This window comes from Microtus oregoni, unplaced genomic scaffold (assembly GCF_018167655.1).
Source record: "Microtus oregoni isolate MIOR12 unplaced genomic scaffold, Mior012 000011F_ref0000422, whole genome shotgun sequence".
In the NCBI taxonomy this organism is placed as follows: domain Eukaryota; kingdom Metazoa; phylum Chordata; class Mammalia; order Rodentia; family Cricetidae; genus Microtus; species Microtus oregoni.
The window spans coordinates 44,951,083-44,974,635 of NW_024543070.1; the positions used below are offsets into that span (position 1 = coordinate 44,951,083).

At 48.2% G+C, this 23,553-nt stretch overlaps 1 protein-coding gene across 2 annotated transcripts in view; it reads right to left on the minus strand.

Annotated features, from left to right (window-relative positions):
- The window catches only part of LOC121453545 (aminopeptidase O-like), a 226,130-nt gene that overhangs the window by 100,672 nt on the left and 101,905 nt on the right, over positions 1-23,553 (minus strand). For both annotated transcript variants that reach the window (XR_005975027.1, XM_041660416.1), the window contains exons 5-6: positions 21,968-22,157; positions 18,083-18,189 (exon numbers count right to left, since the gene is read on the minus strand). Coding sequence is in view for 1 of the 2 variants with exons in the window: in XM_041660416.1 (XP_041516350.1) it covers positions 18,083-18,189; positions 21,968-22,157 (297 nt within the window). In the remaining variant the exon portion in view is untranslated. The remainder of the gene's footprint in view (positions 1-18,082; positions 18,190-21,967; positions 22,158-23,553) is intronic.

A 23,553-nucleotide genomic window follows, 5' to 3' on the forward strand; every position in this document is an offset into this window, starting at 1 on the left:
TGCCGGGCGAGGGGAGAAATGAAAGGCGGAGGAGCAGAGCGCCAGGACAGCGGTCTGAGCAAGGTGGTTGATTATCAACTTTTCTTCTTTGTCTTCTGTGACTGCTGAGGTCAGTCTCGCTGTGCTGGCTCGGGCTGGCCCACAGCCCATCTGTGGACAGGGCTAACTCTCCTACCTCCTGAGGCTGCTCAGGGTGATGCACCACCACACCTGACTTCAACTTTCTTCCTGTTATCCAACCATCAATTTATTAACTAGTAAAATGGAAGTAAATTCTACTCACATTTCTAGGTCCTAGGCAGTCCCCACAAAATCGTGATAAATATAAATAATTACTTCTTTAATATAGTAAGCTATTTTAACTGTGTTACAAAAAGAGTCCCTTAGTAAGTCTTAGTAGAATATCCCAGACCATAGCTCTAGCAGACACAAGGCTAGCAGGTCCCTGAAGCAAGGGCATTAAGAAGGAGCAACTCTGGGAGCTGACTTCAAAGTCTGAATTTGTCTCCTGCCTCCCCAGTTGACTTACATGAACACACTTTAGAATCACCCACCCCTTTTGTCTTCATGAGTTCTCTGACATGCCTCAGCTAAGGCCTCTGTTCTTAAGCCCTTTTCAAGACCAGGTGATTGACTATTTGGATGAGGAAATCCCATCACCCTACTTGGGGAAGGACAGCTTCTTAAGAAGCCTAGTGAATTCACATCAGGATGCCCAGCTCTTGCAGTGAGGCTACTGAAGGGGAGGAGACAGTGATGCACACCTCTGCTCACAGCTGGCTTTCAGCTTTCCAATGACACCTTTAATGGCTGCCTAAAGATGTCCTTCTGTAAAACTCTCTCTCTCAATCTCTTCTCTCCTCTCAAAATGAACAACTGTTTAGGCAGATCTTCTGTGTTGTCAGCAGCCCTACCACATACACAAGTCCTCAGAGATTTCTCGTAAAGTGCACGCAGAGTTAGGGCAAGCAGGGCACAGACAAGTTCTGCGAGACTCCAGAGGAGGTTTTCATGAGAAAGGCTTTCCATCAGCAGAGACCATGAGCTTCTGTCTCTGGGATACCCAGCACGTGTTCACAGAGACAGCTCTATGCAGCTACAACACAGAAAAAGCAGGAGCCACATCTAGTCTGCCCCTCACGATCACACAGAGGAAACTCACACCCGCCAGGATCGCTGGCCTCTGGAGCAGTAGGAACCTTAAGGAGGGTGAAAGAGGTTAAAAGAGAGGCTTCTGAGATGATCACAGACCATTTCCATGTGACTAGAAACTTCCTGGAGTACTCTAGCAAAGATGTGTGCACTTTGCACTTTATTGCATGTGTTTCATTTCAATTTAAAGTTAAGGAAAACCTGAGCATTCAGATGAATGCCTGAAACTCCAGTATCTTGAGGCTGGGGTAGGAAGAAACAAAGTTTGAGGCCAGCCAGAGCTACAAAGTGATATTTTATTTCAACAAAAACCAACCAAATAAATGAAATACTAAAAAGGAAAAAGAGTTAAGAAAAAGAATATGCAAATAAAACAGTCCCCACCTTTCCTCCCAGATCAGGGCACACCAGTGTAGAAAGGTGTCTCCTCCTGTGGGTACAAACACAGTCCCCATCTTTCCCCCTAGATCAGGGCACACCAGTGTAGAAAGGTGTCTGCTCCTGTGGGTACAAACACAGGACTGGGACACAGGACGAGGGCAGTGGCTGGGGCTCGCCTGAAGCGTTTGCTTCTCTTACAGCAGAAAGCAGTGACTACTACTGTGCTTCCACCCACTTCTCATCATAGACATGACAGAAGGAAGGAGATGAACCACTTGTCACCATGAGGCAGCAACTCAGTGCACCCAGAGACTAGAAGGAAATAAACCAAGGTAAAACTTCTTCAGTGGCGTAATTCAGCCCCACGGTAGCTCGGACTCCCTGCCCTTCTGGCCACTTCTCATGTGAAAGGCATAAGCACCGTGTGTTGAGGTCAGCTCTCCTTTACCCACACCTAGACTCACACGTGATGGAAGGAAGGTGGGAGCAATGCTACCGGCAGCACGGCCTGGGTAAGGGCCAAAGTGTCAGTGCCATTCACCCCACCATGATCTTCTGCAGCGTGTCCTTCTCCCCTACAAGAACCCGATGGGAAAGGGCTGTGAGGATGCCCATCAAGAGATAAAGAAGTAGGGGCCCACACAAGAACTCAAAGCTGGTTGGTAGCTGGTCAGAACCCAGGCAGAGACTGTATGCCAGGGCTTCCTTGAGAGATAGGCTCCCACCTAGCTGTGCAAAATCCTCTGGAGAGAACAAGAGACCCACCATTTTCCCTCCAGGAAGATTTGCTTCCTCACTGCAAGTCTATGATGAAGTTCACATAAGTAAAATCACTGCATAAAAGCAAACTGTAGTCACGCTGCAGTCAGAAGACTCCAGCGTTTACTCCTCGCCTGACGTGTGTGGAATGTGGGTGGTCAAGTTACCAAGGTCGTCTGGGATCAAATGCTCTTGGTTTCTGTGGTACCTAACACCAAGTACAGCAACTGAGGTGAACATGACCTTTCTGGCCTCAACCCCACCTCTCCTGCACTCTCACAGAAACCATCATTTCCTGAATGATGGTGGTATCTGACACACAGATATGCCATTTGGAATGAGGCACTTAGGAGAGGTCTGATCCTTCTAGGCTACAACCAGGGGTGAAAGTCGGGCAGCTTCCTCTGTGAGGTGCTCAGACAGCTAGGTGTCTGGTTCTGTCTGCCCTGTGCAGCTCATACAGATCATCTGCCAGAATGCCCTCTTGTGTTTGTGGGCACCAGCTACCAGTGGCTTCTGTATGTTGTAATGGAGGTTTCTATCCCGCCCGTCCCGAAATAATCATACAGAAACCATATTATTTGTAAATACTGTTTGGCCAATAGCTTAAGCATATTTCTGGCTAACTCACATCTCAAATGAACCCATCTCCATCAGTCTGTGTATTGCCAAGAGGCTGTGGCTTACTGGGTAAAGTTCTGGCGTCTGTCTCTGGAGGCAGGGCTACATGGCTTCTCCTCACTCTGCCTTCTTTTTCTAAGCATTCAGTTTAGTTTTCCCTGCCTACCTCTGTTCTGCCCTGCTATAGGCCCACAAAGCAGTTTCTTTATTAACCAATGGTATTAACAGCATACAGAGGGGAATCCCATATCATCTCATTGGTCCTTGTCTACTTGTCAAACATAGCCACCCCAACAAGAAGCAGAGCTTCATTTATACCCTAACAATGAGGAAGTGAAACTGTCCAAGTAGAAACTGGCCTCAAGGTCCCATCTGAATTTCACTGTTGAAAACCCACAGGGGATGTACACGCAGGTTAAGATTTGATCATGAACATTGCATGCCAAGCCCTATGAAGCACAGCTCCCTCGTCAGCAGAAACAAGAAATGGTGACTGTTGAGATGGCTCACTGCATGCATGGGCTGACCGCCAGTGCCAACACAAATGCCAGGTAGGAATGGAGGTGGGGAGCATGCTGGATATACTGGCCAGAATGGGAGATCCTTCCATAAGGCATGGGTGCAGAGGTTAGAGAAGACAGCTGGCGTCTTCCTCTAGCCTCTGGGGGCAAACACACGGACAGGAGCCTACATATCTGCTAACACACCAGCACAACGCACACCACACACACACACACAAACACACATCAGAGGGACAACAGTGGCTCTGGCATCTCAGTGGGCTGCAGCATCCAGGACGGCTGAGTCAGAGTTCCTCCTGGCTTTCATTAAGTCCACAGGAAGTCACTCCTGTTATGAGGATTTTGATCCACACCCAGAGAACACCAGTTAGAACCTCCTCAGACAAGCCAAACCTCAGAAAGGCATGGCTGCCACTACACAGGTCACTGGTAGTGGAGACATAGGAAACTTCCTTAAATCTAAAATTCTTCCAAAAACATAAAAACAGGGCTGGAAAGATTGTTCAGTTGGTAAAGTACCTGCCTTGCTTGCACGAGGACCTGAGTTCAAGCCTTAGAACTCACATTAAAGGGAGAAAAAAAAATCTAAATGTGGTGGTGTTTGCTTACAGTCCCAGCGCTGGGGAAGTAGGCAAAGTAGTATCCCTGGATTCCCCAGCCAGTCTAGACAACCTGGCTAGATTATGTCTTCCATTTTTGTTTTTGGCCTCCTCTAATTATAATTTAAAATTGTGTTTTGTTTTTATTGTGTGTGTGTGTGCATGTGCGAGTGAGCAAGAGAGAGAGAGAGAGAGAGAGAGAGAGAGAGAGAGAGCCATATCACACTCAGACCATCATGCCACCATATTTATCTGTCCCTTGTTTATGGGGGGTGGGAGCAGGGCGTGAACTCCCAGCACACAGATCCCTGTATGAGCTGAGGAAGGACGACCCCAGCCAGGCTCAAGGATGAGCACATGGCCGGTAGGTGGAAGCAGCAGAGGAACATTTCCCCGTGGTGAGGACAGCTCACCGTCAGCATGAGGTGGGTACTGGAGTCGGGGTGGGGGGCACACCTCATTTTCAGCCTGACACACAGCAGGATGCACAGCAGGACAAGGGGCCAGGAGCCAAGCTAGAGTTCTCAGTCCTTTGGCAACTGCACCCAACCATGATCAATGTCTCACGCTATCCACAAACAACACTGCCAGGGGAAGAGAAATGCTCAGTGCTCAGAGGGGCTGTGAGCATTGATAATTGGGAAAGAGCCAGAATGACATCCAGAGGTAACGAGGAAGACACTGGGCTTGGCCATATAGGAGTAACAGCTTTCAGCCCAACGACCTCTGCAGATAATCTGAGCATCCAGCACCAGAAACGGCTCCTGGGTCTTATCCAGGCCCAAGGCCATCCATCACTGGTTAACTCAACTGGCACCCAGGATTGTTATGCAAGTAAAGAATGTTCCCTGATTTCCAGCAATCTTTAAAGAAGTTTAGACTTACAAAGTTTATCATTTAAAGAATGTGTAGTCCCTGCTGGGTATGATGGCTCGTACCTGCAATCCCATTATAAGAGAAGCTGAGGAAGGAGATTGCTGTGAGGCTGAGGCCATCATGGGCTACAGAATGAATTCCATGCCACGCGGACAATACAGTGGAATCCTGTCTCAGAAACAAAAACTAGGAGCTCGAGAGATGGCTCAGCAGTGAGGACCATGCATGAACTCACGAGGACTGGAGTTCAGATTCTAGCCGCCACATAACAAGTCTGGCCTCTAGGCATAGCTCTGAGGAGAACTGAGGCAGGGGGATTATTGGGACATGTTGACTTCCAGCCTAGTTGAGAAAATCAGAAAACATGTGCTTCAAGGACAGATTCTGCCTTAAAGAAATTTGTGGAGAGCAACAGAGGACAAGCAATAGCTTCTTCTGGTCTCTATAGGCATGCACTATACCCCCACACATACAATACATTAAAGAATGAATAATAAGGAATGAACAGATGTATAATAAGGAATGAACAGATAAATAAATGAAACTTAAAACAAAAGCTGTATGAGTAGCATAGCCATCGCCAGTATGCAACTCTACAGCGTTATCATTCTAGAAGGAAACCCCAGAGTCACTGACAACTCCTTTGATATCACTAGTCTATGTATCTCTGCAGATTTGGTTAGACAGTTCACATAAATGGACTCATAAGCAGGTAGGTTTTCATGTCTGGCTTCTTTCATAGCATACTGTTTTAAAGGATCATGTGACATGCTCTAGCAGGTGTCCACACCTCATTCCTTCTTACTGCTGATTAATGATCCATTTCATGAATCTAACACATTCTGGTTATCTAACAGTATCCTGAGGGACACTTTGGTTGCTTTTGTTTTAGCTACTACTGATGAGAGCAGAAGGAAGACAGTTTTCCAGCAGCAAGGCTGGGGCTCTGAAAACGGACAGTCTGTCTTGGCCAGAGACCAGGAAGTTTAGGGGTGCTGGTTACTATTCTCATTTTGTGTTTTTATCTTTATTTACACAGCTACCTGGAAGCTACATTATTAGCTATTTCACTGGTTCGGAACGTGCATGTCAAACTCTAATCCAGACACCTGGATATAGAGGCGCATGGACACCTTATGGGACTGTGGTCCAGCCAGCTAGACTGACCACCCCAGCTCCCACACTAAATCATTACCAACTGCAAGACAAGAGCACCACCAAAGTGAATGCACTCAGTACCACCAAAGTGGATGTGCTCAATACCCATGGGTAACTCTGAGTGCTTTTTCTGCAACAAAACCTTCCCTCGAGCATTCTACAATATCAGTTTATGGAATTCATTCTTCCAGCTGATCAAAGGATCGAGAAACTTCTGTACCTAGTAGATGCCATGCACTCCCCCATCTGAGCTCCCTTGAGACGGTCTTCATTGCACCAACAGAAGTCTCACTTCACTACAAACAGTGCTTCTGTAAAACGGTTCAGACTCTAGAATTCCCAGGGATATGGGCCTCCAGGTACCTCTGTGAGAGATTATGTTCAGCTCAGGTGGGAAGACCTGCCCACTGTGGGTGGTACCATTTCCAGGCTGGGATGCTGAACTATAAAAATGCAGGAGGGAGTCAAGCAGCAGTGGTCATCACTTTCTGAGCCCAGACCGGGGATACAATGTAGCCAGGTACTTCCAGACTGGGGATACAATGTAGCCAGGTACTTCCAGACTGGGGATACAATGTAGCCAGGTACTTCCAGACTGGGGATACAATGTAGCCAAGTACTTACAGTTCCTACCATTTTAACTTGCTGGCCATGATGAACTCTCCTCGAGTTCTGCATTAGAGCAGACCCATTCTACCTTGAATTGTTGTTGTCAAGAGTATTCTATTGCTGGATGGTGTTGACTCACTTCACACCTTTAATCCAAGCACTCAGGAGGGAGAGGCAGGCAAATCTATAAGTTTGAAGCCAGCCTGGTCTACAGAGCATGCTTCAGGACAGCCAGGGCTACAGACTCCATCTCAAGAAAAAAAAAAAAAAAGAAAGAAAATGAAAGAAATAAAGAGTACTTTATCAAAGCATCAAGGAAGGAAACTAGAATAGCTGCCATAAACATTTGTATACAAGCTTTTGCTTACAAAACTTTATAAAACTTATGGTTTTGTTTCTCTTAGGTTTATGCCCAAGAGAGAACTGAGGGGTCACACAGAGCCATTTCCCCTCCTTAGGAGCTGCCCTGTCATCTTCACAGTGGGGGTTCCAGTTCTCCAAATCCTCATGACTCCTTGTCCTGTCTTCTACAGACATCTTGAATGATATTGCCTTGTGGTGCTGACTTGATTTCTCTGATGGCTTAATAGCAGCAAGCATCTTTTGTGTGATTTGCCGGCTGAATATACTCTTCGGAGAAATGTGTATTATTCAGAATATTCTCCCATTTTTCAGTTGGGCTGGTTTTTTTCCTTTAATACTCAGTTGCATGTTTTCATCCTCTTATCAAGTGTGTGATTTGTCAATTCTGTCTCCTCCTCCTCTGCTAGCTGAGAACTGAGCCAGGGTCTTGTGCACACCAGGCAAGCTCTTCACCGTGAGCTGCAGCCCAGGCCTGGGTGGTCCTAACTTTCCTGAAGCAGTACTTTAAAACAAGTTTTCAATCTTGACAAGTTCAGTTTATCAGTTTTCTTTCTTTTGACTGTTTTCGTTTTAGTTATCCTATCTAAGTAACTACTACTTAGTTTAAGATCATGACACTTACAATTGTATTTTTCCTGTTAATTTTGTAGCTTTAGTGCTTCCTAGTGTTTGTGGGTTTCAATCCTTTGCATGTGGACAGGCATTGCCAGGGCACCACTCCCGGAAAACACTGGTGTCTCCTCCAGAGTATGTTCTGAGTACTCTTGTCAAATGCCAATCAATCATCACCCAAGGGTCTCTAGCACTATAGGTCTGTTTCTTGACTTTATAGTGAATAAAGTCTCCACTATACATCTTTGAAGAAAGCTTTGAAACCAAGAAGCATAAATTCTAGAACTTTATTGTTCCTCTTCAAAATTAGTCTGGTTCTCCAGGGTCCCATGTACTTCCACATGAATTTTAAAATCAGATTGTTTATAATGACAAGGATCCAGTTCCGATTTTGAGATCATGCTGGAGCCGCAGGGAGCTCAGCTGTTCTGAGACATCTTCTAGGTGAGACATTCCCACACGGACTGGCCTCTCACTCCTTCCACAGCACTCCATAGTTTCTGATTCGCATGTGCTGTATTTCTTTTGTCAAATTTAATACTAAATATACTTCTTTGATGTTATTATAAATGATTTATTTTCTTACCTTATCTTCAGACTGCTCGTAATTAATGAATATAAACAACCAAGTTCCGTGCCTCCATCTTACCTCCTGTTATGAGATGTGCTCATTTGCTCTAAGACTTTAAGGTGATTCCTTAGGATTTCCGCTGTAGAGGATAACATCATGTAAAATACTAAGTTTTACTTCTTTCCTTCATTTCCAGCCTGGAGGCCTCTTACTGATTTCCGTGCCTCATTGCCCTGGCTGGCCCCCTGGGCACACTGGTGACCCCAAGTCCAGTCCTCCTTTTGTCTCTTTTTACTCTCCAGTCATTGGCTTGAAAGGGCAGAGAACCTATGAGACTGGATTCTCGCATGTGGCGGCCTGGCTTCTGCCATGTCTCTGCAGCAGCCTGGTAGACTACTTGTGCAGCTTCTGTTAGCCATTTCTGGATCAAAATACTGACTCAAAGGTCAGAAATGGGGCGTGGGGAGTAAGCATGTACTTTGTGAGACCATGTCAGCCTAGAAGGTCACGAGAAACTGGTTAGATGAGAACTCTTCTGAATGGCCGAGAATGAACAAGGATACAATGTGTGTCATGCCTGCTCTGATCAGCAGTGGGGTGTGCAAGATCATTGTGATGGGTCAATAAAGAGCAAACCACTGCAGACTGATGTGGTGATATGAATGGCTTTCGGGAAATACTTTATAGGCTAACAGTGTCATACGAATCAATAAGATATAGGCAGCCATATGCATATATAAGTAAAAATTTTACTTCGAAGAAAACACTAGCAGTAATTATCTTACTGTAAGGATTTGACTATTATGAACTTTCAAAATTAAATATTTTACTTTTTGAGCTTATAATTTAATGATATCATTACCCACTTTCCTCCCTTCTCTCTACAGCCTCCCATATAATCCCTTTCCTGCTCTTTTTCAAACTCATGCAGAGGTGCAGCAATGGGCAGAAGGCCTGAGACTGAAGGGCACAGGGCAGGACTCCTAAGACAGACACAGACACCTTCAGAAAGGCATAGGCCAAAGCTGCAGTCAGAGGCTCAGGCAAGTTCTTGAAAGCCTCAGAGACAGAAACTCTTTTCTCTTCTCAGAAGCCTGGTAAGATTAGGCGCTGAGCAAAGGGGACACCAGCGTGGCCTTCTTGAGAAGTCAGAACAACACAGGCTCTGGGAAGGAAGTGGTTCCCATGAGTCTCAAAAGTGCTGCCAATTCCATTTTTATCTCAGGCCATTAGTTTGAACATCTTTGTTCAAATTTCAGACTCCCCACTTCAATCCTGTCATTTTTATTTTGTAACTAGGCATTCTCACACTCAAGAAAACAGATGCTCTCTTAAGTCTTAGGGAATTTTTCTTTTTTACATTTTCAAGCAGCTCTGCTGACCAGGAATCCAAGGAAGGTTTCCAGGCTCAGGACAGAGGAGCACAGCAGCACCCCTTGTGTGCCCCAAGGGGAGGGGATGGCAGAGGCAGAAGGGCACATCCTCTGCTCTTGCCACACTTAGCAACAATGTACCAGGTGCTACGGCCATGCAGGATGACGGCATTTAACATGCACTAAGCATTAACATGGACCTAAGAAATCGTCACTGTTCGTCTCACGTCAACCACACTGGTGGTTCCCTAGGAGTCCTTTGTTCTACACGTTTTAAATGAGTTACTGCATTTCCCCCTCATACCCACTTCTATGACAGGAACTGAACAGAGCTATTAACCTGTTATATGCCTTAGACTGAAGCTCAGCATGGTGAGCCATCCTCAAGGCTACAGAGCAGACAGAGGTGGCAAGACAAGACTCACACCCAGGAAATCCTGATCCAGCCTTTCTGAAGCCCTATGCCACCATACTGGGTTAGGACCCAAAGACTTGACAAGCTCTGGAGCAGAGCTCAGGCCTCCATTCTCAGACAGGATCATTCCACATCAGCCAGGAGCAGCCACACCCAGGCCAAGAATGGCAGCTGTTACCTTCCACTCTCTTCCAAGTCCGAGCAAACATCATGAAGCCTGGGAATTCAAGCAGCCCCTTTAAAGGATCAGTCACAGCATGAGGTCAGGAAAAGCATTACACTGCATGACTGAAATCCTCTCTGAAGCTGGGCTGACATTTTTGTCTGCTCTGAAGAGTGCTAAGTTAGAGACCCACTCAACCAGAGCCCTAGAATCTAAGTTCAGCATTCATTCCTGAAATGTCCACCTAATCCCATCTGGCCTCTAGACTCTGTTTCTTTGATCATGTGTTATCCCAAAGTCTGGGTAATTTCCCCCAAACTCCATTTTCATTATGCCATTTTTGGAACTTAAGATAGCTCAGCATTATAGAGACTGTCCAGGGAATGTCTGACTTTGGTATTTGAAGAATCATTGCTTAGCCTGACTTCACCAGGCTACTTCATCAAACTACCCCCTCTATCTGTCCAGATAGTACATCCTCTTAGAAATAGCCATTCCACACCTGGAATCTCCTCTTCCCATCTCCCAGCATTCTCAGCGTTTCCTGTCCTGCCATCTCAGCTCAACTTGTGTAGGCTTCCTGTTGCCCTTCTGCACCTTCCAGGAAAGAGCACTCAGCTCTTACAACTCTTGAGGACACAACCTAGCATTTATTAATTCTCTTACAATATCTTTTTAGCGCACCAGAGAAGTCACAAAGGCCCTAGGAACAGAAGTTGTAACTACAACATTCATTTCTACACTGAAGAAAAGGGGCACAAGGCAGACAAGGCCTGAGCCGTCAAAGGTTGACAGATCAATAAAGATGAGTGGAGACCACAGACAACTTCTGCCTTGGACGTCAGAAATGCTGAAACACTCTCTGCATACAGATGATTATCAAATAACATGTAAGATTGTGCACAGTCATCACAAGAGGCTAAGAGAGGAAGAGAGGAGGGACACTGGTTTATCAGCATAGGGATCACACTTTTTTGGAAAGCGAGAGTATCCGTGCTGAGTCATAATGATGTGGAATTACACAGCAAGGAAAGGGCATTCTAAACAGAGGCAGCACGGAAAATGGCAGGGAGGCAGGACAGGACAGTTGGCTGGACAGATGGCAGAGGCTGCGTATGGGTGGAGCTGTGCACCCCACTTGTGCGTGCTGAAACCTTAGCACCCAGTACTGAGAAAGGAACTGTATTCGGAGACTAGAACCCTTCACGGTGGTTGGAGTGCAGCTATCAGTGTGAGTCCTGATTTGACTGAGGTCCTCTAAAGGAGAAGAGATTTGAACATTCAGAGAAAGGACAGGAACACATACATGCAGACAAAACATCACAAGAACATAGGCAAGCCAGGGAGAAGGGCTCCAGGAGAAACAAACCTGCCAATGCTGTACCTTAGAATTCGGGGTGCCACTGTAAAAAAAAAAAAAAAAAAAAAGCAACTGTCTGCTGTGGAGGCTGCTGCTCCAGGTGTCTCAGCCTGGTCTGAGCTGACTCACACAGAATGGTCTGTGAGATACCTCGGGACAGCAAGTGCCCTGTGGGCCTCACATGCGAAGAACTTTTCCTGATGGTGAGAGGATGCTTAGAGGATCTTAAGGGAGGAGAGGCAAGAGTCGTGCAGCATTGTAAAGAGAGCACCCAGTGGCATTGGCACAGGGCAGGGGATGGCACAAAGGACACACGTTTGCATAGCAAGGATAAGGCTCTGCCTTTGAACCCAGGTGGAGGGGGCAGGCAGGCAGAGGCAGGGTAGAGATATAACAATTCACAGGCTGTGGGTTGGGTCACACAGATGAAAACATTCTAAGCACAGACAGTAGACTCAAGGAAAAAGGAGAGTTTTCTGATGAAATACTTGTGAGGTAAAATGGGCAGTTGGTAGGGGGTGGGTCCCAGGAGAGGGGGGAGTAGGGAACTCCCAGCAGATGTGGAATTGAGTTCTGCCCTAAGAGGTAGGCAGATGCAGGTGGGATGGCACAGCCAGTGCATGTGACATAAGGGAGCAGGAGGTGATGTCAGTGATAGCTCAGTATTCACCTTGGAGCTAACAAACAGACAGGTGTGCTGGCAACGGAGCCATAGGAGCCTCCGTTTTGACAGGGGGGTACTTATGTAGCTTTCAAACATCTGTGCCCCACCAGTGTAGTAATAAGAGTGGTGGGGCTGCGTCCCCAGCACCCAGCCGCCCACATGGCTAGCTCTAGCTTATGCCCCGAAATAATTACACGGAAACTGTATTCTTTTAAACACCGCTTGGCCCATTATATCTAGCCTTTTCTTGGCTAACTCTCGCACCTGGACTAGCCCATTTCTAATAATCTATGTAGCCCAAGAGCTGGCTTACCAGGAATGATCTTAACCTGCGTCTGCCTGGAGTGGGAGAATCATGGCTACTCACTGACTCAGCTTCTTTCTCCCAGCCTTCTGTTCTGTTTTCTCCACCCACCTATGTTTTAACCTATGAGGGCCAAGCAGTTTCTTTATTGCTTAACCAATGAAATCAACAGATTGATATATGACACTCCCACATCACACCAGTCCCTCAATCATTCCAAGACACTATGGCAAAAACATGGCCACTCATTTGCTTGAGCCTATTCCCAGAAATATCTTGGAAAATCTCTCTCTCTGAAGAACACAAGTACGGGGATAGGACACCAGGTCCTCTACTCTGATGGAGACAATTCCAGGGGCGACTCTGATTGCCTCCAGGGCAACTCGTGTATGAGTTAGCCTGAGATCTCAGCACCTTGGTTTAGACTCCTCCTCTAGCTTCTACTTTCTCTTCCATTTTTCCTTCCTGGGAAAACTTTCTAATAAGCCTGACACAAATCTAATAACTGAGTCTTCATGTGGAGAAAACTGGAATGGTGCACACCTTTAATCCCCGAACTTGGGAAGCAGAGGCAGGCAGATCTCTGTAAGTTCAAGGCCAGCCTGGTCTACAGAGTGAGTTCCAGGATGGCCAAAGCTACACTGAGAAATCCTGTTTTGAAAACAAACAAACAGAAGCCACTGGGAATATAGTCCCCTGAAGAACATCAAACGTGGACCAGGAAACAACTCTGATCAGACTAAAGAGGACATAGGGTTGGGGACGGGGACAGGGATGGGGACTGGCAAAAGCAGGAAGAGGCAGTACTTCTGGTGTGAAAGTCAGGGAACAGAAGCTCCTAGAACTCACCCATGGTACCGGGGAAGCCAGAGGAGTACAGGAAGGTAAGAACTGAGACAGCTATAGAGGCTGGTGTAGTCCAGGCACAGGGGTTAGGGGCACATTTTCTCTATTCCTGTAAGGGCAGTGTGCAGACTTCCAGGAATTGGATGCTGGGGTGGGGGGTGGGGTGGCTGGTGATTAGATGAGGCGGCAGCACACAAAGGGGAGTGCTATACTGGCAGAAAGGTGACAGAGTTACCAGTTAAAGCGGGGTGGGGGAGAGAAAGGAAGGTGTGCTGTGTGGGCAACCGAAGACAGAGGCAACAGAGCCAGGTGCTTGTGGGGGAGGGCTCCAGTGGGCTCACATTGAGCAGGGGACCTCAAAAACAATGAACTTTTGCAGTTTGTCTGCCCAAACAAGCATAACAGAGATCAGCTCCTTTAATCACCTATAATCCCAGGACTTGGAGAACTTAAGTCCCAGGAAGAATGCAGCAGGTCTCAGGCAGCAGCTACACAGTGAGTCCCAGGCCACTTAGGGCAAGGCAGTTCATCAATGACAACTTTTATTTAAAATCATCCAGAACACATACCTCCAGGTCTGTCTTCGAGGGCATTTCCAGAGAGGCTTAATGAGGAGAGAAGACCCACCCTGAATGCGAGCACCCAGTGCCCCAATGGATAAAAAGGGGATGGTGAAAGTGAGCTGAGAGCCAGCATCCTCTCTTTCTGCTTCCGGTCAGCCTCACCACCATGGCTTTCCATTGGAAACCCACACAAGCCCTTCCTTCCTTAAGTTCATTTTCTTGGGTATCTTGTCATAGCAATAAGAAAAGGAACCAATACACAGGGCTCTAACAGTGAGATCTCAAACAAAACAGTCTCAGCCAGGGTTTCTGTTCCTGAGATAAAACACCATACCAAAAGCAACCTGGGGAGGAAAGGCTTTATTTCGCCTCATAGTCTGTAGTCCATCATCCAAGGAAGTTGGGGAAGGAACTCCAGGCAAGAACCTGGGTGTAGAAGCCACAGGGGAGTGATGCTTCTGGGTTGCTTCTCATGGTTTGCTCAGCCTGCTTTCTTACACACCCGAGGTGTGGCACCACCACACAGTGGGCTGGGCCCTCCCATATCAATCACTAATTATGAAAATGCAGCCAGGGGCTGTGGAGCATGCTTTTAATGTCAGCACCTAAGAAGCAGAGGCAGACAGAGTCCTGTGAGGTCAAGGCCCAGCCTAGTCTACATATCAAGTTCTATGGCCATCAGGGCCACACACAGACCCTATCTCAAAAACAAAAACAGACAAAAAAGAAAATGTACTGCAGGCTTGGTTATGGGCAATCTTATGAAGGCATTTTGTTAACTTCCCTCTTTCCCAAATGTCTCTAGCTTGTGTTAAGTTGACATAAAAGTAGCCAGTACACAAAGCAAAAATTAAATCCAGGTAAATTTACTAGGTACTGTGTCAAAATATAAGGCTAAGGCTACCTTTAGTCTCAGTAATTAATACCCTTCATGATAAGCAGCAAGACTACCCAGTTTACACTCCCCATACAAAGGGGCTTCAGCATATGCCTCAGCAAAATTGAAGATGTCTGGATTGCTGTTCTCACCTGCAACACCACTGTTATCCCTGCAGGAGCCCTCCAGAGGATGTACTGTCCTCTCCGACAAGATGAATGTGCCCAGTCCACATTCTAAAGTGATGACAACTTTCTTCCCCGTTCATGCCTGTACCCTCCCTCCCCTTCTTTCCTGGGGGCCTTGGGGCCACAGCTCTTCTGTGGTTGGTCAAGAAGTATTCAACTAGTTCATGAAAGTAGACAGGCCAATGTGTGGGCTTGGGCGGCCTGGGCAGAGGTGGACCTGGAGCTACTGTACAGTCAAAGAAACAGAGAGCAGGCCCGTTCAGTTTTCCCAGAGCATCAGGAAGCAGGAGAGGGAGGGAGAATGAGGCTGACTTGGAATCGATGACGGGAACAAAGAGAAGCTACTGCCGGGGAGGAAGAGTCTTCTAGCCCAAGCCACACTGCAGGAGTGGGGCATCAGAAGGGCTGTCCTGTCATAGACCAGGCAGGCCTCACACTCCCAGAGATCAGTCTGCCTCTGCTTATTGAGCGCATGGATTAATGGCGTTACCACCACCCAACTTAAAATACAATCTTAGAGCAAATTTTACGCATCTTCTTTTTTTGCTGTCAGTAAATTGAGGTTTCCTGAAGCCTTCTTAGGGAGATCTCCAAGAGTAAGTTGAGTCCAATAATGTAATTCCTCCTCCTCACTGCACGGGCGGCTGATGACCCCTCTCTGTGTCTATCTGACCCGGTTCCCTCACTGCACAGCAGCTGATGACTGCTCTCTGTATCTGAAGTGGGTCCCTCACTGCACGGGTGGCTGATGACCGCTGTCTGTGTCTATCTGTCCTGGGTCCCTCACTGCACGGGTGGCTGATGACCGCTGTCTGTGTCTATCTGCAGTGGGTCCCTCACTGCACAGCAGCTGACGACTGCTCTCTGTGTCTATCTGCAGTGGGTCCCTCACTGCACTGTTTTCAGTCAGCCAGTTTCTGAATGTTAAGACAGAATAAACAAAAGCCACAATAAGCCCTTCTAGCCCAGATATTCAAAATGCTCCCCAAGTCCTCTCACTATGGAAAAAACTTCACTACGGCAACTGGGCCGTCCACAGCTCCACAGAGGACAGGGGTGAGAAGTGGCTTCCAAGGATGCAGGGCAACTCACTTAACAGCTGGAGACATAATTTTGTCAAGGTGATGTTGATGTCCTTCCACACACCAAAGGACCACCCCGTGCAGAACCAGAGCCACCAAGAGACTTAAACGTGGACAATACAGAGGCTCTTTTCGTTTGAGAAACAGTCTGGTGGTGAAGGATTTACAGTTTAGACAGATTGCCTTGAGCGTGTGGCAAGATCCCCACATGGCCTCCGCAGTGACGCTTTATGAGCGAGCAAGCATGACCAGGTCTGCTTGGGCATCGCTCTTCACACCCGTCTACCACACAAAAACAAGCATGGAGCCCAAGGCTACTGCCATCTTTCACACAGCTCAACCTAAAGGTCATGCTTTCCCGTGGCGCCCAAGGCTAGCTGAAGAATGCTCTTCCCTACAAGCTCCACTGCCCACCTGTCCACTCAACATCTCAAAGTCAGCACATGCAAAGCCAGAGTCTTTATTTAACACCTGTTCTTCCATCTACCCAAAGCTCCAGTCACTCTGGGTCCTCTCACTGCTCTTGGCCTTCAATGAGAATCTCCTGTTGTGCCTTGAAGACACACATCCAGGAGACCACAGCTCTACCAGGACCCTCCCTCTGCACACCTATGCTCTGTGTTCTCTGCCTGCAGCCCATTCTACGCAGGAAACACCAGCAAGCTCAGGATGCTTGCGTGCCGAGACTAGCTAGCTTCTGGAGAACGCGATGCAAAGTCTCTCCTGACTCACAGCTCTGTCATTTCTGCTCCCAAGGCTCCGCCCAGCCTCAAAGCCTTTGTGCTCCTCTCTCTGCCAAGCTGAGCACACACCCAGATTCGTCTCGATGCCCTCGGGTTAGTTCCCGTGGCATTACAGCTTACCATCTTCAGCAGGCCTGGACACATGATGCTGTCCCTGCTAAGTGGAAGCTCTTTGAGAGCAGGCACCAAGTTCACACTGCAGGAGCAGCCAGGCTGGCTGAGGGAACAGATACTGGCACAGTGGCCTTCGGCTGAATGTCAGGGCTCTGGCTCCTGGCTGGCTATGTTTTACTACGGCTCTGGTTGTCTCTCCTAAACAAGGGATGGGCCATCCCGGGAGGTCACAGTTAGTGTACAGGTGCCTGCTGTGGTAAGGGCAGCACTGCACCAAAGCACCCACAGGCCTTGCTTGGTCTGTTTTTGCTCTGGGTTTTGCCTCCCAGTGTGGTTCAGGTTCAAGGCATGGGAGATAGGTTGGAGAGGGGGGTTATTTAGAAGCAATCAACAGCAGAAGTGCCCAAGGCAGGCCTCTGCCCAGAGGGATAGCCCTCAGGGGTGCCATGTACAATGGATTGAGAAAGGGGTAATTCCTAGATGGGCCACCCTTCCCACTGACTAGAGATTCCTAATACTTGATTCTGCTCAACAGGGGCTGGATGAAAGCGTCTGTTGTCATAGCAACCTTGGTGCTCCTGGGGCTTGGCAAGAGGCTTCAGATAAAGGTTTATGGTACAGGAGTACTAAAGGAGCAAGGATGGAACTGGAGAGACACAGGCTGTAATCCTACAAGTGCCATGTGCACTCTGAAAACAACACCCAGGAGCAGAGAGCCCGGAGCAGGGGTGGGCGGCTTCCTGCTGGGCAACAACTCAACAAAAGGCCCCATTGACACGCACATCTGTTACTACTAAACGCAAAGCAATCAATATTTTCTTACAGATTCTCCCCTCTTCGGCTTTAAAGGGTTACTGCCTGCCAAACTGCCAAACTGTAAGCATCTTCACGTCCACGATCACCACATAAAGTGTCTATTAGAATTTCAACCAAGAATTTAGTCCCTTATGCTATTACTATTTTTTTTTCTTGAGACACCAGAAAAATGTCAGAAGGCAAATCAAGACCCAAACCCTGGAAGACTTAAAAGATGGCAATCGTGTCCCTGAGAAGGTGAGGAACCCAAGCCATGTTGCATTTTAAAGGCAACAGTAGATTTAGCCAGCAGCAAGGATGTGCCCACAGGAGGGTGGAAGGGAGGAGGAGGCGGGAAACACTGGGGTCTTACCTCAACACCTGCATTTCCTCTGGGGAGTTCCGCAGCTCATCCTGTAGGCGATGCCAGCGCAGGCAAGCCCTCAGCTCTTGCTGCTCCAGGGCCTCGTGGGGGGGCAGCTACATGGGACACAGACACACAAAAACACATGCAAAGCGGAGTCATTGTGTTGGTCAGGCTCTCCTCAGCGAGGACACGGGGCATGCCTTCCTTCCCAGGTTCTCAGGCAGAAGAGGGCTGAAAGGGCTGGCTGAGGCTGAGCTCTTGGGCCTGCAAAGCCCTTGTGCTGCTGGGTACAGCAGCCCTGTCTGTGATCGTTCCAGTCAAGAACACACACCTGCACAGGGGGCTTCCCCACAGGCCATTTCTCCTTTGATTCCATCCAGCCGTCTTCCCCTGCCTGGGGTTTCTGCATGGGGAGGGAAAAGGCCCCTCCACTTACCTCTTCTTTTTCCAACCCTCAATTTTGTTAAGGACTGTTTATAGTGGGGCCTGCTAATGTAATCCAGATGACTCTGTTTGCACAGATCCAGAAAAAAGTCTACTGTCTGGACTCAATTTGGAGGAAGGGGAGGCCATCATACTGCCCCACAGAGGTGGGACTGGCTGCTGTCACATGGATGTGGTCACAAGGCCACATGGCTGGGATCTCCATAAAAGAGGCAGGCGTTGGAGTACCCTGCAGGGAGGGAAACATACGGGCTCTGCAGACATTTAGAAGTTACTGGTCTCTAACAATGCATTCACCGAGTCTCTGTATCTGTGTAGGCCCTGGATTGTCATGGAAGACTGCACTCCCATGAGGAGAGGTCTGTGAGGGCACCACACAGACTTGGGGCCATGTGAAGCTCAAGAAGGACCATGGGGTTCATCAGGGGAGGTGAGGGGCCAGAGGACTCCCCAGGGTAGGTGGTGAAGCCTGAGCTTGCAGGGGCAGAGACTTCAGGAAGTGAGAGAGCACTACAGGTTTGGAAAGAGTGTGCTGTTCTTAGAAAACAGTAAGGGGTATGGGCTGGCTGGGAGCAGACAGCCGAGGCAGGAAGGCAGGTGGTAGAGGGGCCAGGGATCAACAGAATGCTCCAGGGACTTAATGAGGATGCATTTGGAGACAAGACCTTCCAGAAGGTGATCATGGTTAAATGAGGCTTTTGGAGGGGACCCTGACCTTCCAGGGCTCTGGTCTTCTAAGACGATGACACTCGAGCTCTGTCCCTCTCTCAAGTATGGAAGAATGACCTTGTGGCCTAAAGTGAGGGAACACTCTTCAGGCAGCCAGGAGAAGAGGCCACTCCAGAAAATCAACTCTCTGGCCCCCAGATCCTGTCAGCTTCTTGAGCTGTTATTTAAACCACCATTTCTGGAGCTGGACTACTGCTGCCCAAGCAGAGAAGCAGAGGTGTGGAAGTGGTCTGGACTCATCTGGTCCATGAAGGCTGTATGCTGTCTGGCCTGGCAGCTTCCTCCCTGCTCTGTGACTCCATACACCTTCCCCTGCTGTGCTCTCACGGCCACCACTGCATTCTCTCTGCTGTAGCTCCTGCAGCCCAGAGGGCAGGACCACTCTTGGCCCCCGTGACTCAGTTTTTCCAGAAACCTTCCCAAACTCTATGGGGTCTCTAAAAAAGCTGAGGGGCGTTGGCATTCTTCTATGTTGAAGTTCCTGCTTGTACTGGGGAAAATGATCTGAGGTGACCCCTATGGAAGGTTGAGGAGAAGGGGACAGGAAGGGTCGAGAGAGCCCAACATGGTTTTCTTGAAGCTACAGCAGCAGGCACTTCCTCCATAAGGCTTTCTGGCCTCACCCCACCTCTGGATGTGCATAGGACTACAGTACCCACCTGCCCTCTGCTTTAGCCTTTCTCTCTCTCCTTCCACTGAGTGCTTCTCTTATCCTCCACCTTCTGGCCCCACAGGATGAACGCAGAAAGGACATGGAAGGTACACAGGCAGTGGAGAGATTCAGCCCAGCCTGCCTCTCTCACTTGGTAGGGACATGCTCACACAGAGCTGGGATCTGAATACAGGCAGGACACATGGTAAAAGAAGAGTCTGCTCTTTCAAAATGAAGTTAGAGACACTACAGGATGGTTGAAATGAACTCGGGAGTTGCCAGTCTGCGCGTCTTAAGAGGGGAACAAGCCAGGAAAGAGATGAAGACAGGGCATACTAATATTCACCCCTGCAAAATGCCAACGGGTGCAGGGTGGAATAAGCAAGCATACTATTCACACCGCTTCCATGTGTCTAAGATGGGTTAAGATCACTTACACATCATACCATCCACTTTGTGAATTTGAGTCTTCTAGGCCCATTCCCCAAGAGGGGAGCCAAGGTCTAAGGAAGGAAGCTCTAGAACTTGCTTGTGCTCAGAAAGCTAGTGAGCAAGGAGAGGGCTCACCACCTGGACTCAGAACCTAGTTTCTTCTCCAATCAACTGCGTAGCTTCTCTGAAGCAGGACGAGTGAGACACAGCCCCACTGTGTGGTGACAGTGCTTCTGTAGTGAGAATAAGAAAAACACACAGCAGAAAGCAACAGGATTTCAAAGTCCAGGAAAGCTGAGCTGGGGAATTTGAGGTGTGACTCAGTTTGGGTTTCAGAGATAGGAACTCAAGCTAAACACTGAAACACAAAGAATTCACCAGGCAGAATGTTTCTGAACAAAATCAAACAGTATGAAGAAATTTGGGAGTTTTAGAAAACGCCACGAAAGCAAAGGTGGGTACCATGTAGAAAAGAGTGACCCTGAGGTTAGGGAGTAGAGAGAAAGTAGGAAACAGCTCAGAAGTCTCATGCTCAGGAGACCCGGTGGTCAAGGCTCGGGTGGAGGCAGTGAGATGTTGCTTGATCAGCGCTTTTCACCTAGAGGTCGAACCCTGGCGTGTAGGCTAAGCAGAGGCATGACTACCAAGTACATTCTCAGCTCGTGATAAGCAGAGGCATGGCCAATGGGCTACATTCTCAGCCTCTGATTGTTTGCTTTATGACAGGGTGTCCCTCACGCTGTGGCCAGTCTGCAGCTCGCTGCATTGCCCAGGGTGGCCTGAGAGCTCTTGCTCCAGCCCCACATGCTGGGAACACAAGTGTGGGCCACCACGCCTGGTTTACAACATCTTTTCTGAACTAGTGAGTTCCTAACTAGAAAGACTGAGTTCCTAAAATATTTGTCCCAGCCATGATGAACCTCCCTGTAAACATGACAATTGACTGTAGCAGAGTGGTGGATGCCAGTGGGTCACGTTACCTAATCCACAGCACTAAATGCCTTGTCCTTCATCCAGAGAACTCCACTCTTTTTAGGGAAGGAGGTTGAGGCTGAGTCTTGTTATCTAGAACTGACTGCACTGGCCTCCAACTCCTGCCCATCTTCCTCTCTCGGCCTCACAAATGCTGGGATTCCAGGTGTGAGTCACACCCAGTGCTGATTAATATTTAAGTCTGGTTATTTAAAAAGCCGGCAGCAAGGGAGGAGAACTCACACAAATTCAAGTTGAGTCTGGTCTACACAGTAAGCTCCAGGCCAACTAGAGCTACAGAAAGACCCTGTCTCAAGACAAACAAAACATCCGCAGCTAAAGTTCCCATGACCATAACACATGGCTATTATGCAATGCAGGAATCTGAGCTTCATCCCTCTTCTCAGATGTGTCCTGAACGGGGCTTCTCTAACCCCCTGGCCAAATAGTCCCTGTCATGCTGTGTGTGGCTCTTGGTGTACTTGTCACATTGCTGTTTCTTTTGTTCATCTGCTCCCTCCGTGCTGCGTGGCTGAGAGAGCAGTGTTTTCACAGTCATTATCCAGCAAACATGGTGCCTAACACACACAGATGTGATCGTGGAATGAATGGGTGACAGAAGGCAGAACTTGGTTCAGGGTAGGGAAATCCTCTAGACCCACCTGCTGTGCTTCGGCCCAAAACACATCTTCCAGGTGAGTGGCGAACCCTTCGCTGAGCCACTCCTCTGTCCAGTCTCGGGCCCCGATGGCTAGGCCAAACCAGGCATGAGCAATTTCATGGCAGAGACGGGTCCCACAGAGATGGCTCACGCCTGTTAAGGTGCTCTGAGAGAGGAAGATGATGTGTGGGCTGCAGATAATGGGAGAGAAAAAACGGGGAATCCTGTTAGCACCTGTCCTCGTGGCTGCTCAGCGGGGCAGCTTTTGCAGCCCACAGAGTCTGTTATTACGGCATGCGTGCCAGATCATGATGGACAGATGCGGCCGCCGTGCTTTTCGACTTAAATCGAGTGGCGGTTTATGTTACTGGCAGCTGTTCAAGCTGCTGAGTTTCTGCCAGCAGTTGTCTTCGTCATCAGGCTGCTATTACCTGTAATAAGTAACCTGCGCTAAATTTTATACTGAGAAAATCACAAGGCAATGGAAACATTTACTCTGAAATCTGGACTGTAAAAGAAGAACAGGTGTGAGAATGTGAAGTCTGTGCTGTCAGGAGCGTGATCAAAGAAGACTGCCCAGCCAAAAACCCCGTAGCTCACAGGCACATCAGGAAGTCATGCGGAAGGCCAGGAGAAGCCAGAAAGAATAGAACCCCAAATCTTCCATTTCACACTGGAGCTGACTGTGTTAAGAACCAAACAGGTGCCCTGGGTGGGGAGACTCCTGAGGAGAAAGAGCCTATGTCTACAAAACAAAGACTCTCCATGTGAGCCACAGGCCCTTACAGACTCAGGTGACAAGAGACTCCTGAGAGGGGAGGAGGGGCACTAACCCTCCCAGGGGTGCACATGGCCCCAGGGCTGGCACCAGATGGGGAGTCATCTAATCTCATTTTCCATAGCTTCTTCTGCAACTCCAAATACCACGATTAAAACAGCATGGATGGGAAGGGAGGAAGTGGGTTTCATGAAGGAGGAAGAAACAGAATCCTTGCTTTGCTTCCACCTTCTGCACTTAGAACGAACTCATTTATGTTCTTCCTGATGAAGAATTTGTTCTTTAAAAACAAATCCATGAATTAAAACAAGTGAGTTGTGAGAACTTTCACAGTGAGGAACTATACACACCAGTTCCTTCCTTCAAACGCCATTTGTTTGCCATCATGTCAGCTCTGCACAAGCCAAGACGGTGGCGTGCAGATTCTGGTCCACCCCCGCAGCCACCATTAGAGAAAAACCCCACCTATACTTCCCTTGCACAATATCACCCATTCAGCTCGGAGAACTAAATTGCAATCGCGGGAGTCAGGACTGCCAAAATAGACAGCTTTCATGTGAAGTAATAACAGGGTAGGCACGCAAATGAAAAAGCATCTGCCAGGCTTTCCGGAAAGCCCACAGAAACCCCACATATTAAAAGCAGAGTTGAGGCACTGAGGACAAAGGGGTGCGGTGCAACAGGCACCAAGAGTTGAGCAGATTAGCAGCTCAGACAAAAATGTAAGAAGGAAGGCAGGGAGGGGACCTCTAGGCACAACAGCCAGCCTCCACTTTACCTTACCAAGAAAGAAAAATGGCACAACCTGG